We start from the raw sequence: 18,640 nt of genomic DNA on the forward strand, positions 1-18,640 counted from the left end.
ACTCTTGATAAAGAATATTCAACTCCCTTAAACTTTATCCTTAAAAAAAATGCTTTATAAAGTTTAATACTACTATAAATCACCTAATGAGAAGATAGAGAAGACGTTACAATTATTTTTTTATATTAAATATATAAAAAAAATAGTTTTATAAGTAGTTAAAAATAATTAAAATTTGAAATAAATAAATAAATAGTTAAGATTTTTAGTAATTTCATCTCAATTTAATATATTTTTTATATAAAAACATAATTTTAAGGATTAATTAAGATGTTTATATGTAAAAAAAAAGTTTAAGATCAGTTAGTACAAATTAAAGTTGAACGTATTTGTTTACCAACAGATTAAAGTTTAATAGTCGATTATACTAAAGTTTAAGATGTTTATTTGTGAAATTAAGAGGGTTAAATACTCTTTTCCATTTAGTAATTTATATGTATGCGTTAAAAAAAATCATCAAATAGAAATTACTTTTAGAAATTAAAAATAATAAGTTGTTATACTGACTAAATTATATACCATTTTATAAATTAAAAAAATAGTAGTTTCTAAATTAGTTTCTATTATTGTTAAATAATTTTTAGATTGATATCTAATTAGCTACCAAGGTTTTAACTATTAATTATTTAGATTCTAAATTTGATAGCAAAAATCTTGATTGATAATTAGATATCAATTTAGAAATAATTTAACAATAATATAAATTAATTTAGAAATCAAAATTTTTTGTAGTCTCTAAAATGATCTTTAATTTAGTCACTATAGCAATTAATTATTTTTAGTCTCTAAAATTAATTTTTATTTCATAAATTTCATGTAATGTATAATATTCCATCTAAACTATTGATTTATTTGGATAATTTTGTTTAGGAAATGACTATATGTTAAGGAAAAATAAAAGTCTAAAGAGATCCATGCCATGGAAACCTACCACTGTACCTAAAAAAGGTGGCTCATGAAGTGGAAGATGTTCATTTCTTTGTCCAAAAAGCAATCATGTATTCTCACACAATCAACAAAATATTACTTTTAGAAAGATAAATTAAGTATTTTATTTTATCATATATCAAGTTTGGTCACATATATTAAATTTTACATTAAATGCATCTACAATGACTCTTTGTTTGCATCAGATTTTCAAAGGAAGAGGAATCAAATTGAAAAGGCTCTCACAACATCAAATTGCAAGTTTTATGCTTTTTATTTGTTTAGTGTTGTGTCCAATAAATATATTTTTTCGAATGAAACCTTTTCACATACCAAAAATTCACATTTGGTTTGGTAACATAATTTAACTTCCTTCTCGTATTAAAATAAAATTCTAACTTATATAAAATCGAGTGGTATAATAGTTCAACTGAAAACTAAATCTATAATAAATTGACTCTTCTCTATTATGAACTTTCGCTAACTTTAAACCTAACTCAACTTCATAAAACTAACTTATAAGATGAGGTTTATACCAACTTATATAATATGAAATGTCATAATATCTAGTCGATGTGGGATCTTCAACAATAATTAAATTTAGTGTCGCCATTGGGGGACACTACGTGAGATAGCAAATGTGAGGTAAATTGTCGTCATTGGAGACATTACCTGTGAAATAAATATTAGTGTCGCCTAGACCTACACTAAATTTAATAAATTATTAACTTGTATCCACTTTGTGTCCACATTCTCGACGCAGTATCATCTTGCAACTTATTTTTTGATTGCATTTACTTTGTGTCCATATTCTAAACGCTAACTTATTATTATTATTATTATTATTTTAATAATTTTAATAATTTTTAACTTGCATCCACTTTGTGTCCACATTCTAGACTCAAATTATTTTGTCACTTATTTTTTTTTCATTATATCTACTTTGTGTTTCCATTGTAGACACTAACTTATTATTATTTTAATAATTTTTAGTGTGAATTAAATGTTTCCATTGTGATCACAATGTTTGACATTTATTTTTTTTTATCCAACTTCAGTAGACTTCACTATTGCTAGTGACTTCTTTTTATAGCCTCACTTTTTGTTGGAAGCTAAAGGTGATTTTTCTTGAAGTGTTTAACTACAAAAATTCAATAAATAATAATCAATTTTTGAGATAAAAAAAACTAATTACTATATTAATTAAATTAGATATTATTTTAAAGATTAAAAAATTATTAGTATCTAAAGTGATTTCTATTATTAATAAAATTTTACAAAATGATTTTTAAATTGGTATCTAAATTAGCTACCAAGATTTTAGCTATTAATATTTTAAATTTTAAATTTGTCTCAATTAGTCTTTTAGAGACTAATTTAGAATCTAAGATATTATTAGATAAAATATTGGTAGCTAATGGTTAAACACCAATTTAAAAACTATTTTATAAATTTTTATTAGTAATAAAAATTACGTTAGATATCAATATTTTTTTTAATTTTAAAAATTATCTCCACTTTAATTTAATAATAACTAAAATTAGTTGTAATTTGATGATTTTTTCGTTGACTCGGTGTATGACAACTTTGACTGAGTTTAGAAAGTTTCAACTTGTGAAAGTAAAAAAAAAAAAAAACTAATTATATAAGTACTTATGGTTTGTAATAAATAAGTGCGTGAAATTAATTAATAAACGATAATTAAATTGTACGTATATTTAAAATTTTGTTTTGTGTAAGTGAAATTGTTTTAGATTCAAGTGATTTATGATAATAGGGATAATTAAGTGGGCGAGAATAGTATTTTAGAGCGGTGCAGTAAACAAACATAGGTTTGTTTTAGGGTATAATAGAAAAGTAATAAAATGGGGGTGAAGTTAGTTATGTGCCGTGTCAGATGTAATCTAGAGGATTTTCTTTATTTTTCTTTTTAATCTAGATAATTTATTAATTGATGTTGACTACTTATTAGATATTTGCATGTAATGATTTCTATCAATTTAGGACAAAGAGTAAGTTATTCATTCTTGAAAGTGGTGTGGTTGATATTGAGTTGTGTTTTGTTATACTACATGAATAGTGAATAATTGGGATCATGGATATAATTTAAAAAAGTTGTAGTGTTTTAATATATTTTTTTATATGTGTCTAAAGTTTTGACTTAAGGAGGTGAAAACATGTAAATTTTAAGTAATTACTAATTTTGGTAATTCAAATTTATTTTAACTATATTATTTACCTTATTACATGCCATCACTTTACGTGATGTATTCTCTTTAAAAAAAAAGTGAAGCTTTGTTGTAATTTTGAGAGAAATATTGAAGTGTAAAGTAATATAAAGTAAAATATTGTCGTTTTTGTTAATTATGTATTGTTTAAGCATAGTATATATTGTTTAAGCAACATAAAAGTTTATAATAAGATTTTTTCATTCTAAAGTTATTTGTTTAATTAAGTTGTATCATTTCTTAAACAATAGATGAGTAAAAAATTTACAACAAATATGAATATTTGACAAGTGAGATTAAAAAATAATTTAATAACCAAGTAATTCATGGAATGTATAACATTTATTTAGTTTCATATGTTTAAATTCAATATAATCTTTTAAAAGTTGATAGTGTTAAAAATAGTTTTCTTGATTCTTTGGTGAGGATAGATTGTGTGAAGGCTTATATAATTGTCAAACAATTTAATATAATTTTATATTGTTTATTTATTTATGCTAATTTACTTTATTTATTTGTGTTTATTTTGACCAGTAGACTCCAAATTTAGTATTAACTAAAATCATTGACTCAATTAACTATTCATTGGAATGGTTATCTAAGTCAATTATCTTAATTTATTAGTTAATCAAATGAACTATTAATAAGAGTAAATCAATTATATATATATATATAATATATATATATTTCAAATGAAAAGGTGTATTATTATTATAAACAAATAATATGCATAAAATTAGAAATAACCAAATGGATTCAATATACTATAAGATAAGCATGTTTGATAAATTGTGTCTGCCTAACTTGTGTTCTCATCCTTCTATTTATTTACAAAATAAAATTGTGTCAAATATTTAGGCCTAGAGTTTCTAATATAAGAGTTTTTGTTCTTAAAGAAAATTAAAATATACATTTATTTTGTTGTTATTAGTTTATTTTGTAAACTCAATTATTTAAGCATAAATTTAGAGTAAGTTATCCATATAGTACGATTCATTTAGTTAATTATTTTTATAAATGAGTGGTTTATCGAAATAGTGGATTAGTCTAAGGTGTCAATCCATATTTTTATAGCATGCCAGTGAAAAAATATAAGGCAGAAAAAAAAAAAATGAGATTATCCTAGTTTGGCACCTATGAAAAATAGGAGATCATGGCTATATTTGAAGGGAAAACTTTCTATTAGAAAATTACTTCACGTAACTCTGAATAAGATTCTAAATGAGACGACAGTACATGATAAAACCTGGTAACTAAAATCATTGCTTAAGACTTCTGAAGACTTCTCAAATTAAGAAATCTAAGCTTTAAAATATGAAATGCATTAATGCATTACAAATGATGAGATAAAATAAAATAAACTTTTAGAGTGAGTTTTACTAACACAGTGAGTTTTACTTTTATTTATTTATACAATGAAATATTCTTATCCATGAAATGTTCTAATCAATATGGGACTCAAACATAAGAAGAAGAAAAAACATTTTGCACTTGTAATTCACGTGATGAGAAAAGGGACTTTTATTCATGGGTGAGTTTCACAGTTTGACGATAGCCTGAGGAGCAAGGGAGGGAGATTAATGGTGTGAGCTGAAAAGGTGAAATTACAGGGTATTTTGGGTTAATTTATTTGACATTCCGTGTTGGAAAAGAAGCTATAACGAGTGTGAGTGGAAAAGAATTGTGGAGAAATGGAACACAGCTTGTGATGGCATACTATATTTGTGGGCAGAAGAGGCCTACAAGGTGGTCATTAATTTGAGTTGTTAAGAAGGCATGGATTTATGAAAGTTGTGCAGGTGAAACTTTTATTGCATCTGTACATCTCAACTTTCCGTCCAATCCTCACCGACAACCCATATAAATTTCGTTAAGACTTGTTATATACTTATGCTCTTCTTTCTCTCCCTATTACACCTTCTACATCTAACCCTATTAATTCCCTTCACCTTCCCCTTCTTCCCACACTCTCTCTCTCTCTTTCTCTAACCTATTTGACAAAGATATGGTACAAGCAAAGAAGTTCAGAGGAGTCAGGCAACGCCAGTGGGGCTCCTGGGTGTCAGAAATTCGCCACCCTTTACTGTAATTATCTCATTAAACTCCAAACCAATGCTACACACACAATACACAATGCTGCTTCTTCCATATATTTACATCATTTCATGCTTCACAAACATTACTAACATCCACATCCACATCCACAACAACTCCCTTTTGTTTTCTCTTTCTATATCTTTATTTATTTTGTTGAGTGCAGGAAGAGAAGGGTGTGGCTGGGGACATTTGAGACAGCTGAGGCTGCTGCAAGGGCCTATGACCAAGCAGCCATTTTGATGAATGGCCAGAATGCCAAGACCAACTTCCCCACTTCAAAGAACCAGGCTGAAGCTGATGCCAGTGCCACCACTGCTGCTTCTCGTCATGACAACACTTTCTTATCTCCCAAAGCTCTCTCAGAACTCCTCAGCACAAAGCTCAGAAAGTACTGCAAAGACCCTGCTCCTTCCCTCACTTGTCTCAGGCTAGATGCTGATAATTCCCACATTGGAGTGTGGCAGAAAGGTGCAGGACCACATTCTGGCTCCAACTGGGTCATGAGGGTGGAGCTTGGGAAGAAGCACACCGAGGGTGAATCAGCATGGTCACCAAACAGTAGTACTAACGACACTGCTGGAAACAGTGGAGTAGTTGTAGTAGAAGAAGGAGAAGAAGAAGAAGAAGAAGATAGACTCGCTTTGCAGATGATCGAGGAGCTACTCAATTGGAACTAGACACAAACTTTCTGATGCTTCAACTTTCTTTTCGGGTAACCCCACAAAAAAAAAAAACAACCTTAATCCGTGTCATATATAGTTCTTCCAATAGTACTCCATCCCTTTTCTCAACCCATATATATATCCTTTTCAATTCGTTTACTTTTGTGTTTCTGTAAAAATGTCTGCCAAAAGTGCTGATATGACGATGGCCAAGTTTGATAGTTACTTTATACACTTTGCAATATTATGATTGGTGGTATTTAATCATGAAAAGTTGGATGAAATTAGGATGAGGAAAGGAACTCACTTAGCATATAAGTGTCAATTTTAACTATTCCTTTGCAATTTAAGTATATAAGGAACTTCCTTGTTTCATGCATGGCTCTAACAGCTTTGCAATTTCCTATTCATAATTGAACCAATGATTGTGATGATTATTAATTCTGCTTTCAAAACCACACAATATCTTCTCATCCAATCATTCTTTTTCCTCTTTCAGCTTTCTTCTCTCCCTCTTTCCTAAACCATGTTACACTGCACCCTCTTTCCCAACTCATCACACAATCATCAAATATTTTCTCAACAACTATTATTTTTTCGAATTAGTCTGATAAATTTTCCATTGTATACCGTTTAGTTTAGTTTAATCCAATGTTTCAAACTTAAGATTGAAATTTTTTGTATCAACATACTTTAAGAAGAGTTACAATGATTATCCAAATATGTACATGTAAGTATTCTTCCATCCTCTGTGTCTGATTTCGTCCCTTTTGTTCTATCTATATTGTTTTCTCTCTCTTCATTTCCTTTTCTTCTTCATGAAGTCCACACACATTTTATTCGACAAAAAAATTTATATTGGCACTTAATTGGAATATGCTATTTGTATATAAAAAAAAATGCACCCTATTAGAATTTTACATTGATAATTAAAATTTGTTCGCACTTGTAATAATTATTTTATGTTCAATGTTGTAGAAATTAAAATGGAAGTTAAACTTATAAAAAAAAAGCACTTAAAATTGATGGATATAGATTATTATTAACTATCCAACATATTATACAGTATTAAAATGTTGTAATGTAATTTTTATAATATAGATAAATTAGTTACATCTAAATCATTTTTAATTCTCTTAGATATATAAAGTCACCCTCCATGTTATATATACTGTTCTTGAGTTTCTATTGGTGTTCCTTGCATGTACCAAATAGTTATGTTTTTTTTCTGCAACAATGTTATGTCAACTTTCTTTCAAACGCATTTATTTCTAATCTTACTAAATAAATCTATTTATCCAATGCAACATTCTCATATCTATCAAATACATTCATTAAATTTATTCTCTGATGATTTTTAACCACCTAACACTGTATCATATTCAAGAACACAGTTGTACTTCTACAGTAAAAAATCCCTTCCTCCATTGCTACCATTTTTGCATACCACTATGAACCTTCCTTTATTTCACCCACCTTACTTGAATTTTATAGCCTAAAACTGCTCTAATTTTCCTTCATTTTTATTGCCTAAATTTTATAGTCATAAATTATGTTTATAAATTCATATAAATAAATAGTCCCTTCATTATAACATAATTATTATTTTAGAAAAAACAATATCTAGATTTGTTTAGTTATTTAAATATAAAATTATTTATTATTTATTAACTTTTCCCTTCATTTGTATACTATATTCTAAGCATTTTGTCTCAATTAATAGTTATAAACTCATGTTATTTTTTAATGAAATCAGAATATGAAAATAACTATATATATATATATATATATATATATATATATATATATATATATATATACATCAGCATGCCTATATGCTTAGGGTATCCTTGTGTTCATTCCTTGCCTCTGAGGTTTGGTTTAGAAGTTTTGAGGAAAAAGGCATAAGTTAATGTTAGAAAGGGATGCAGAAGGGAAAATACATGCACAAGGACCAAGCTATACCAAGTTTATTAATGTTTGTAAAGAAGTTTATTAAAAAAGTTGTATTACCTAATGATGTTTATGAGTGAAAGTTCTTACGACAACGATAAAAATTCGAGTATGAAAATAATAGAAACTTTTCAACTATACATTCACATGCCAGACTCCATTTTTGTCCAAGGTAAACTGTGATAACAATTATATTGATGTATCTAACTTCCAAGTTGAGCTATGATGGAGAAAGTCTTTCTTTCAAAAAATATCATGAGTTTTATGACTCAACTTAATTTAATATACTTTTAACTTTTAAAATAATCATACTTATCGAACATCTCGGTCAACAAAGATTAATAAAATTAAAGAAACACTTTAGAGATGTCTCAACCCTTTTACATATAATATATAGGAGGATGTAAACATTGTATTATAAGTCAATTTTATAAAATTGAATTAAACTTAAATTTCACTTCTTAATATGGTATCAGAGTTATTTAAAACTTAGTCTAATGAAAGTTTGCAAGATTTATTATATAAGGTTTATCTGACCACTATCGAACCACTTGAGTGCAAACTTCAACTTATAAATCAATTTTATAAAATTAAGTTACACCTAAAAATTCAATTATTAATAAATATTTAATAACTCTTTAGAGACTAAAACACATCTTGATTAAAATCTCTAAGATGACAATTATTTAATAATCTGTATACGATTCATTGTTTGAAAACTAACTTGCATATTCCACTTTTTTTAAGCAACAAAATGAATGGAAGGTATGATCTAATTTTTGTGGCCAGCATTTAGTAGAAGTTAGCAAGGGTAGATGCCACGAATTTTCTACTATATCATAAAGAAGAAATTGACATAAAGGAAGAGATGACAGAAGTAGCTGGATGATCAATAAATGCTCCATGCATCAAGGAGCAAAGTAGTGTGCACATTGTTGCCATTACTATAGGAAGAAGAAGCCCTTTTATTATTTAGAGTTCAATTTCAAGGCACAAACAAAAAATTGAAGACTTGCAACTGCAATAGTCATGATGCTACAGTGATTGCATACATAATGTAATTGATTTATGGTTGCAGAAACGACGATACACATCATCTCAACGATGTCTTCATGTACTATTGTGGGGGCAACTCCTGTTGAAGAATTAATTTCACACAAGTTTAGTTGGTGGCCGTACATGCCCACTTTTGAACCCTTTTTCATTCTGCACTTTCAACACAGATTTTCATGCTTGTCCAATGAAAGGGGTTGCTGCCTTTTCTTCTCAAGACCACAACGTGCCAACAAATTATCCATACATATCATTTTTAGTTAGGGTTAATTAGAGCATTTTTTTAAAAATACAATAGTGAAATAAAATTTCTTTCAATTTATATAATAAAATTTCTTTCAATTTATATAATACATGTATGATATTAATGTTGGTATGAAACCAGGATGTTGGGTTGACTAGACATCATGTTTAGTGAGTGGCTTAATCATTGTATCTTTTTATAATTTCTACCTAAGAAGATCATTGTACTTGTAATTGGTGTGCAACAGGATATAATGAAAACCTAATAGTTGTCTTGCAGTTGACGAACGAACCACGTTAAATCTTGTGTCGTTTATTTTTCTACAGTTGATTCATGATTGTGTGTTGCTTCCGCGTGCGTTTTTACCATCAAGATGGTGTCTAGTCAGCCCAACTCAATTGGTCATGTCTTCATACCCAACAATCTCTCACTTGAAGCCACGGAACAATGTTCATCTGCGCTATTAAGTTCACTCACTAAACATAGTGTCTAGTCAGTCCAACCCAATTGATTTTGACTTCATACCCAACAATTAATTTACTTAGTTTTTTTAACAAATATTTATAAGAAAAAAAATAAGTCAAATTTCTCTCGTAAATTAAGATAAAGTTATCTAAACACCTATGCACCTAAAATAAACTATTAAAGAATTAGTCACTAGCTTCAAATTCTATACAATATTTGATAAATTATTTTATCATAAATAATTGTCCTGTCTCACTCGAACATCATATTAATCAATTTGAGGGATTGGATGGTTTTATAAATTTATTCAATTAAATTATTTATTTTTATAATTTGATAAATTGAAAAACGGAATCATGCGATATCTTGATCATTATGCATATTAAATTTTAAATAAATTGAAAATTCATAACCGTTTAAATTTACCTATATTTTAAAATTATAGTTTATATATTTAAAATCGTTTTTGTAACATAGTTTGTTAAGTTCTAAAAACTTATACTGTGTTTTTAGTTTATGTAAAATAAGTGAATTTTGATTTTATTCCTTATAAAACAAATCTTTATTTTTAGTTACTCTAAAATTGAAAATTTTTTTTTTTATCGCTTGTATTATGGGGCATCCCCTTATTTGTTTGTGTTGAAGAAAAAGTAAACTGATAATTCCAAATAATATATATTAGTGGTGTGGTATAATATCAAAAAGTAATACCTCTAAAAAAATTAAGATACTTAAAATTTATATTATTTATCTATCCTGAAATAGATATTAGAGATCAAAATTAGTGATTTTAAATTTTTGAAGGAGGAAAACAAAGAAAAATATCTTTTAAAGATTAAAACAAAAATTCATATATTTGGTAAAGATTAAAAACAATAATTTCTATTTTTAAAGAGACTGGATAAAGAATAAAAAAGTACAGAGACTAAAATCAAAACACACTAAAGATATCTTTAAGCCAAAAGTTTATTTAAAATACATTTTGAGGTATAGAAATTAATAATTTATCTTGTATATTTTGCCCAGGTAAAAAACATACTTAGTAAAGCCCAAAATGAAACATAAATGTAACCATGCTAAATTTGTATGCCTCTTCCACACTAGCATGCTAACAGGTGGAATGGAAGAACTTTAATTCTAATATATAATTCTAAGAACTTTAACAGTAATTATAAGCTATTGTTTAGAATACTTCACACAAAGATCACTTTGTACAATGTACACAAAGACTTGTAGTTGAACATACAGTGAACGTATACAGTCTCAAAAGCAAAGGCAATTCCTGGTATGGAAACAATCCTGGTCACAGATAAAGTAGTTTAAGTGAAGACACATCATAAGAGATTATCAATAGAACACAAGCTGAGGAAAACATTTGGTAATGGCAGAGTGGCCTTGTAGCAAGAGCAAGATAAATCAATGGAACTATAACCTTTCAGATAGATACATTGCCAGAGAATCAACTGGCTTAGTTGAATCAAAATTTCCAGATTTCCGATGCCGTTCTCTTATCTTTGTGCGAGCTAGGTAATCAACTGCAATCCAAGGAAAACTCAACATCACAGTGCTTCCCAAACAATCAGCCTCTTGGCTCTCTGGGGATTTATCTTGCAGATCAAGAGACTTTTTGACCCAGTAAGGATGATATGTCACCTGATACCAGGCCGAAGCTTTCTGCTCATACAACAAATTTTTTTCTTCCTCGCTTAATTCTCCAACATCTGAACTCAATTTCTCAAAAGTGTGCCTAAATTCCTTTTTCAGGGCACTGTATGAGTGCTTCAGCCTCTCCTTAAGCTCCCCTTGCTTCCTACTGTTGTATTTAGGCATGGACCAGATCTGTCCAGTAACAACTTCCTCTTCTCTTTTCACTTTGTATTGACCAAGTAGCCCACTCAACTGGCCGTCATATGCGCATTTTTGCTCCCACGAATCAGCAATAAAAGCAGAAGATCCTGGAACCTCAAGATCTTTATCATATGGTATATCACCAGACACAAAGTTCAAATAGGGTGCATCAATATCTTCATCATAAGCATCTTTGATACGCCGGTAAAGTCTACCCAGAACTTTCTTCGACCTGTACGACTGGTGCTTCTCTTTCCCCATGAAATCAGGGTACAGTTTTGGTTTCAGATGATAAGGCATAGTGACAAGCTTCCCGGTCTTTGGAAAATCAACAGCAGTAGCTGCTAGCTCCGCCAAGTGTATGCATTTCTCATCCAAGGCATCATAGTCACTGGAATCAGCATGTACCACATGTGCGTTGCAGATAGCACCCAAATGTTCATTTACCATGTTTCTGACAAAAAAGTCTATGATGTCCTGCAGTGTGAGACAAAAACTCTTTAAATTGCAGATTCATTTTTGCAATACATCGTCAACAAGAAAAATCACACCATATGTGCCACAAGACAAATTAGAGAACAATATGTAGAGCATATAAACATTTGCAAGAGAACACATTTGCAGCATATACCTCAAACTCAATTATTTCACGTGACTGAATAGAATTAGATCCAGCAATATGAAATGTTATTACTATAGGCAAGTCCCTGTAGTGAATATATCATTCGAAGTACTAATCAAATGCATGACATTATGAATAATTCATGCATAAAATTAACAATACTAATTTAATATTCTCGGAGTATAGAACAAAGCATACATACAGCTAGTTAACTACGGAACTTCATGCAATGACATTCAAAAAGCACATACTCGAGTCGTGACTTGACGTGTCTGAAGTTTGCTTTCTTGAGCGGCATACTCCATAGGTATCCAGCTCCTCTTACTTGGTGGAATGAGATCTTCATCCCATGTGACAAAATATAGATCCCCGTCAAGGTCACTTCCAGAAGCTTCATTTGTATGGGGTCTGTCACCCTTCTGAGGGAAAACAAGACAATCATATAAATGATGTAAATCGGGGGCATCAACTGCCTCCAAAACTCGTACATCTCCTGGATGAAGACAAGGATTTTTGGCTATAACCACAAAACCTTTAACTACTTGTAGGTTCTTTGTCTCTGAAAATCTTGATCCATGCTTTGAGAAACAATTTTCAAGAGAAGGAGTAGACACTTGAACAAAGCACTGCCCCTGTTCAAGCACACCCGACTCATCTAAGACACCCATCAACCATCGCCCAGATGATACAAAAATCCTGGACTTTTCTCTAAGTCCCCAAAGCTGTGCAGCACGTGTGGAAGTTAACATACCTCTAAGATGAGGTTCTGTCAGGGGACTGAAGCCGCAACTTAACATTATTGCTGCAGCATTCCCATGCTCAGCACATGATTTGGTAAGAACGTCAAAAGCGATATCTGCATCCACAAGCATTTGATTTAACTTCCAAAGCATTGCCTCCTGCATTTTCCAAAATATTTCATCAGGCACACCCAGTGCTGAAAGCAATGTTATAATCTGCCTGTTAAGAAAACCAGGCTGAAACCTAGTCCAAGCACAGATCTCCAAGATAGTATGGGTAGATTGAAACTTGTTCATACTAGGCCTCAAAGAAAGTCTGATCCCATCCCCTTTAGCAGGCCAAGAGGCTACAACCCCTTTAAAACCAGCGTATCTGATCTGGTAAGCAGAGGGTACATTGTCCAATTTCAATTTTTCTGCAACTTCCCTAGCAAGATCAGGAGTGATAATACCAATACCATCAGAGAAAACGTAATTATTCCGCTCAACATCAGGTAGCATGGAGTTAACCTCATTCGCAACAACTTCAACCGTTGCATAGGTAGATGAGAAGCATTGTCCCATCCTAGCAGCACACTTTGCAACATTCTTCTGATTAAACTTGCCCATCCAACTCCGTATTTCATCACATTTCATCTTTTCTTCAGCAAAAAACCAAGCAGAACGATCTCTAAGTTGATTTGATGAAAAGGCTAAAAATGAATATTTTCGGCCACAAAAGTAAAATCCCTCTTCCAAGATAGTCTTCACCCTTTTATATATTTTTGTCTTTTGAGAGAAAGTGTTTGATGTGATTTCCTTCACAATAGGAGCAACATAATAGTTAAGGGCATTCACATTAATTGTCTGCATGCCTTCATCCATAAAGGTGACTCTCAAGAAACAATCTGAAACTTCTCTGAATTTTCGGAGAACCCTGTTGGACAGTTCAACTTCAGGGGGTATACAATACGCTTTTGATGGAGTAATAACCAATCTTCTAACCTCAACAATATCATCCAACTGTTTAGAGATCTGATAAAGTTTTGGGTTTCTAAGCAACCATTCTTGAACCACTTTTAGCCTCTTAGTTGCATCAAATACCGGGCGCTTGTAAGAACATAAATGCTTCAGAGCAGCCACGTTGAGCTCCTTAGGTTGATTTCTTAGCAGTTCGAAAAACCTATCTGACAATCTGTGCTGATTGAATATGCCTTTATGTACAATAGCATTGACCAAAAACATTATGTCAAAAGTAATGCCCACTTGATAATCTATATAGAAGAAAGGATTTGACATGGGCGTGCCAAAATCAGGTTCGTTCAGTGCTCTAAGAGTTTGTTTAAGTGGAAGCTCTTGCATTTGCACTCTCTGACCTTTCAGATAAAGCATGGCCTTCATCAATTTTGCACCATGCCGAGGAGGAATTGAAATTTTATAAAAATTGCATCGACCAATTGCACCACTGGGAGTAAAATCAGTGGTTCTAATCCAAGGATCATCATCATCCAGCAAATCAAATGGCACTAAATCTTCAATGTCATCCTCGGCAGTTCTGTACCAAACCCAAGGTGAAGAAGCTAGGTGTAATAAAACAACGAGATACGATGAATCATTATATCTCCTTATCTCATTAATGTCTCTAACCAGGAATCCCACCTGAAAATCACACTTTATAACTGCTTCTTTTTCTATACCTTTGAATGGGAATGCAATATCTCTAGTGAAACAAAACCTGCACATGCCATCAAAAGGATCCACTAGAAATTTTACTCCTTTATCAGGTCCTTTCCAAGCCACAAAAAACTCTCCTGGGCTAACCAAAGTCCCAATTTCAACAATTACATCAGACATCTTAAAAGGAATTGTAGTTCTCCTCCTTTTGTTCAGGAAGTATGGATTTTCGGGTCCACAGCTGACCTTTAAGGGTTCATTCTTTAAAAACAGATCACAACGACCTGAAGCATTCAGGGCAGCAGTCACAGATTCTGGAGATGCAAAATGGACGAAGGCATGAGGCTCGACTTTCTTATAGTCATCTGTTCCCTTAATCTTTGCAGTATCAGTGATATTAAATTCTGGATATGACTCTGGAGGGGTCCAAGAAGTCTTCAACCTACACCTGTAGACAAGTCCAATTTTATCCTCCAAATAATTCACCAGCTCACTTGCTTTTACCTCACTGCCAAATCCACCAATGCTGATCTGAGTCACTACTGAATCCTTTTCACTTGCTTCTAAGTCCATGCCTAAATATTCAGCAAATTTGCAAGTTAGATTAACCTTTTGAAAATGCCACATAATCAATATTTGAGAACCAAAATACAGCGTGGGAAAGGGAAGCCTACATATTAACCAAAAAAAATACTCATCTAATGAAGATTCAGAGTGAGGGGTTTAAGAGCATGAAGAGGTCACAGTATTATCAGCTCTAGAAAAATTATAGATTTCACCACATATCCTACCTCACCACTTCTACATTACTTCCTTGCTCCAAAAAACTTTGCACTTAAAAAACTAACCTTTCAGAAACAAATTGCACCTTGAACATGCCATCACGGCCTGACTAAAATATGAGAACAAATTTCCCACTCAACAGTTTATACAGCAGTTAGTTAACAAGGAATTTTGACAACAATGACTTTTTGAAGTACTAACTGCTAAAAATTGAAAATTACTTAGTTTTGTTTTCATTTAGTTGAAATTTGGTTAGTTGGACAGTGAGACTCTCTAATAAGTTCTAATCAATACAATTAGTTTCTTCGGTGATAATCCGTTACAGTTCTTTGGGCTATAAATGCATCAAATGGCTGTAAACTGCATCTCCTATCATAATTCTGACACCCACAATTAAAAAAGCAATCAAATTCCAAATGCAATGTTAAAAAGAAAATCTTCAGACTAAAAGAAGAAAGCACAGCCCATTAATGCCAAAAGCTTACCCACTAATGAAACTAAACTCAAATTATCAAATCAAGAAACCGCTGAGTCTGACTCGCAGTAACACCCTTTTGTTTAAAAAATGGTCGATAAATTCAGGTTGATAATGCAAGCATATTTGAAAGAGGGAAGAAGGATGAAGATATAAAGCCTTTTACCTGTGTGTGTGTTTGAAGATGTGGAATTGCAATTGTGCAGTGGAATTGCAGTTTGAGGGGTTATGTGTGTCTGATTCGGTTTCCGATGCCTTCTTCACGAAGTTTAGATTATTAACATACATAAATATTTTGTGAGTGAGACTGTCTTTTGTCTTTTGCTCTGCTGCTGTTTCTTTTCCATTCCTCGGCCACATCGCGCTCATTCAGTGTTTGCCATTTGTTTTGACTCAAAAAAAGTTTAATCACAGTTAAAATATTTGTTAGAGTAAATAATGAATGTTAAAAAAATATTTTTTTTAATTTTTATCAGACAAAATTTAATATTTATATTTATTTAATTTTATGTTTATATACATATATATATATATATTCATATTCATTTATTATTTTATAGAAAACAAACATAAAAATAAATGTTACCTACACTTGTACCTAACACAAGAAAAGTGTTTATGTTTTCAATATATTTTAAAACTTTTTCTGAAACTTTTAAAATATCATCAATAATTTTCAAAAGTATATAATAAGAAAGCCTACATGCATAAAGTTAGGAAAATTGATATTTTCACACATTAAAATCCACAACTATATTAAAAACAATGTAGAAGAAGAATACAAATTTTATATTGATTTATATGAATATGATACTATCTTGTTTAGTAATCAATAAATTCAACAAATTTTATTATTAACTAAAAAATATAACAATTTTAATTAATAAATACAAATATTTTATTATCATTTCTAATAACATAATAACACAAGTATTCTTTATAATTACTTTTAATTATTAACAATATTAGTGTTTTAAAGAATAAAACGTTATTAGAACGTGAGATTATACTTCACCATTTTGAAAAAAAGAAATTTTTTTATAATTACTTTTAATTATTAACAATATTAGTGTTTTAAAGAATAAAACGTTATTAGAACGTGAAATTATACTTCACCATTTTGAAAAGAAAGAGATTTTGAAAAGAAAGAGAGATGAAAAACGAACAGAATGTAGTGATGCTAAGCAAAAATGACTATTCCTTATGCTAAGTTACAACTTTTTTGTTCTTTCAAATAGTTTTTTCAACTTTATGTGTCTAAATATCTCCAAACTAATGGAGTTCACGGTGGTTTAATTAACCGATCTAAAAGAGAAGGAGTAAAAATTTGTATAAATTACTTTACTTATTATTAATTATAGACAATGTTTACAAACAACAATAGTTCGTTTTCTCTCTACATTTTAAAATTTTTTGCAGATATAAACCTTTCATTATTTTGAACTTTCTCAAACTTTATAGTAGAATTTTATAAATCTCGAATCTTCTCCTTTCATATAGAATTTTATATAAATCTTTCATTATTATATTTTTTTCACTATGTTTAGGGTTTAGAGTTTTATATATATCTTTCATTATTTTGAACTTTCTCTTCCAAGATTTTGGTGTACTAAAAAATTGGAATGTAAATAAAACATATATGAAAAAAAATAAAAATATAAGCAATTATTTCTTCTGATTAAAATAAAAAATTGATGATCAAAACATAATGACTACATATTAAATGTTACTTTATTGAAATTTTATTACTTCAGATAACTAGATGTTACCTCATTTGAATTTAACCTAATACTTAAATTAAACTAAATTAAATTTAATAAAAATTAAGGATCAGATTAGATTAAGAAAGAGTGCCCCCAGTCGTAACAAGACTGGGGCGGGCACCCCTCTTGCATATTAAATGCAAGTCTTTACCACTCATCACATCCCAATAAACCTGAAGGATCATATTTTTCCAACTAAAATTTTAAAGATTTAGAGGTCCTAGTTTAATTCTCTATTGTAGTAATGATCGATGTGGGACTCCTAGAACATAATAGAATAAAAACACCATAGAAGCTGTGCCCTACTGAATCGAAGTTAAAGGCGATCCAACTACTAGTTGAATCAAAGTTCTTGGCATTGAGATTATTATTTGATGCATTAGCATTGCTCAAAAAAATATGCATTAAAACAACTAACCTTTCAGAAACAAATTGCTCCTTGAACAGGTTATCACGACGACCTGACTAAAATATGAGAACAAATTTCTTACTCAACAGTTTATAGTGCAGCAGAAGAATGAAACAATTTGATTTAAATCAAGAAAAATTTCATGATAAATCAGAAAAACATTAAGATTCAGGTTGATTAAAACAATTACAATGTGTTTTCATGACCTTAAGAAAAAATGATTTTGAATGCAATAAACAGCTGAGTCTGACTCAATAACACCCTTTTGTTTGAAAAATATGTTTGAAAAATATGGTTCATAAATTCAATTATGCATATTTGAAAAAGGGAAAGTGAAGAATGAGGAGAGTTTTACTGTCTCTTTCAAAGTGTGGAATTACGATATATATATATATATATATATATATATATATATATATATATTACTATCATTGTTAAACTAGTCAGACATACTTTTAACATCTTCCATTCTTTCAATTAAATTACAATTCAGAGTATTATGTAAAAATAGAATAATTAAATATATTATTTATTATGCATATATTGTAATGATGTTATAAAATAAATTTGTTATAATAGAAGTAAAATTGAAATATGTAAATTTAGGTTTATTTTCTTATTACTAAGTAAATTCTTATATTTTATTAAATGATAAATTGTTCATAATATAAAAATGTATTTTTTAATCATTATTATTAAAATAAATTAATATAAAATT

The 18,640-nt window shown here is 30.0% G+C and overlaps 2 protein-coding genes and 1 non-coding gene across 4 annotated transcripts; 1 reads left to right on the forward strand and 2 right to left on the reverse strand.

Moving 5' to 3' along the window:
* The first annotated feature begins 5,044 nt into the window (after positions 1-5,044).
* On the forward strand, positions 5,045-6,144 carry SHN2 (Integrase-type DNA-binding superfamily protein). Its single transcript, XM_068624928.2, has 2 exons — positions 5,045-5,240; positions 5,416-6,144. The coding sequence occupies exons 1-2, from the start codon at positions 5,161-5,163 to the stop codon at positions 5,927-5,929; spliced, it is 594 nt and encodes a 197-aa protein (XP_068481029.1). The 5' UTR covers positions 5,045-5,160; the 3' UTR covers positions 5,930-6,144.
* Positions 6,145-10,745: 4,601 nt separating this feature from the next.
* RDR6 (RNA-dependent RNA polymerase 6) lies at positions 10,746-16,128 on the reverse strand. Of its 2 annotated transcripts, none has more exons than XM_068624926.2 (3): positions 15,917-16,128; positions 12,351-15,067; positions 10,746-11,954 (listed from the first exon to the last, which is right to left on the reverse strand). In XM_068624926.2, exons 2-3 carry the CDS (start codon positions 15,063-15,065, stop codon positions 11,055-11,057), a joined length of 3,615 nt encoding a protein of 1,204 aa, XP_068481027.1. In that variant the 5' UTR covers positions 15,066-15,067; positions 15,917-16,128; the 3' UTR covers positions 10,746-11,054. The 2 variants fall into 2 exon arrangements, with proteins under 2 accessions (XP_068481027.1, XP_090151593.1); XM_090295467.1 differs by lacking the exon at positions 15,917-16,128 and adding an exon at positions 15,761-15,878.
* Positions 16,129-17,576: 1,448 nt separating this feature from the next.
* On the reverse strand, positions 17,577-17,679 carry LOC137823239 (small nucleolar RNA Z279/snoR105/snoR108). The gene has a single exon (XR_011083092.1). It is a non-coding gene; the product is annotated as a small nucleolar RNA Z279/snoR105/snoR108 (small nucleolar RNA).
* Positions 17,680-18,640: the final 961 nt, after the last annotated feature.

The sequence above is a fragment of the Phaseolus vulgaris genome, chromosome 9 (assembly GCF_051622355.1).
Source record: "Phaseolus vulgaris cultivar YP4 chromosome 9, ASM5162235v1, whole genome shotgun sequence".
Taxonomy (NCBI): Eukaryota; Viridiplantae; Streptophyta; class Magnoliopsida; order Fabales; family Fabaceae; genus Phaseolus; species Phaseolus vulgaris.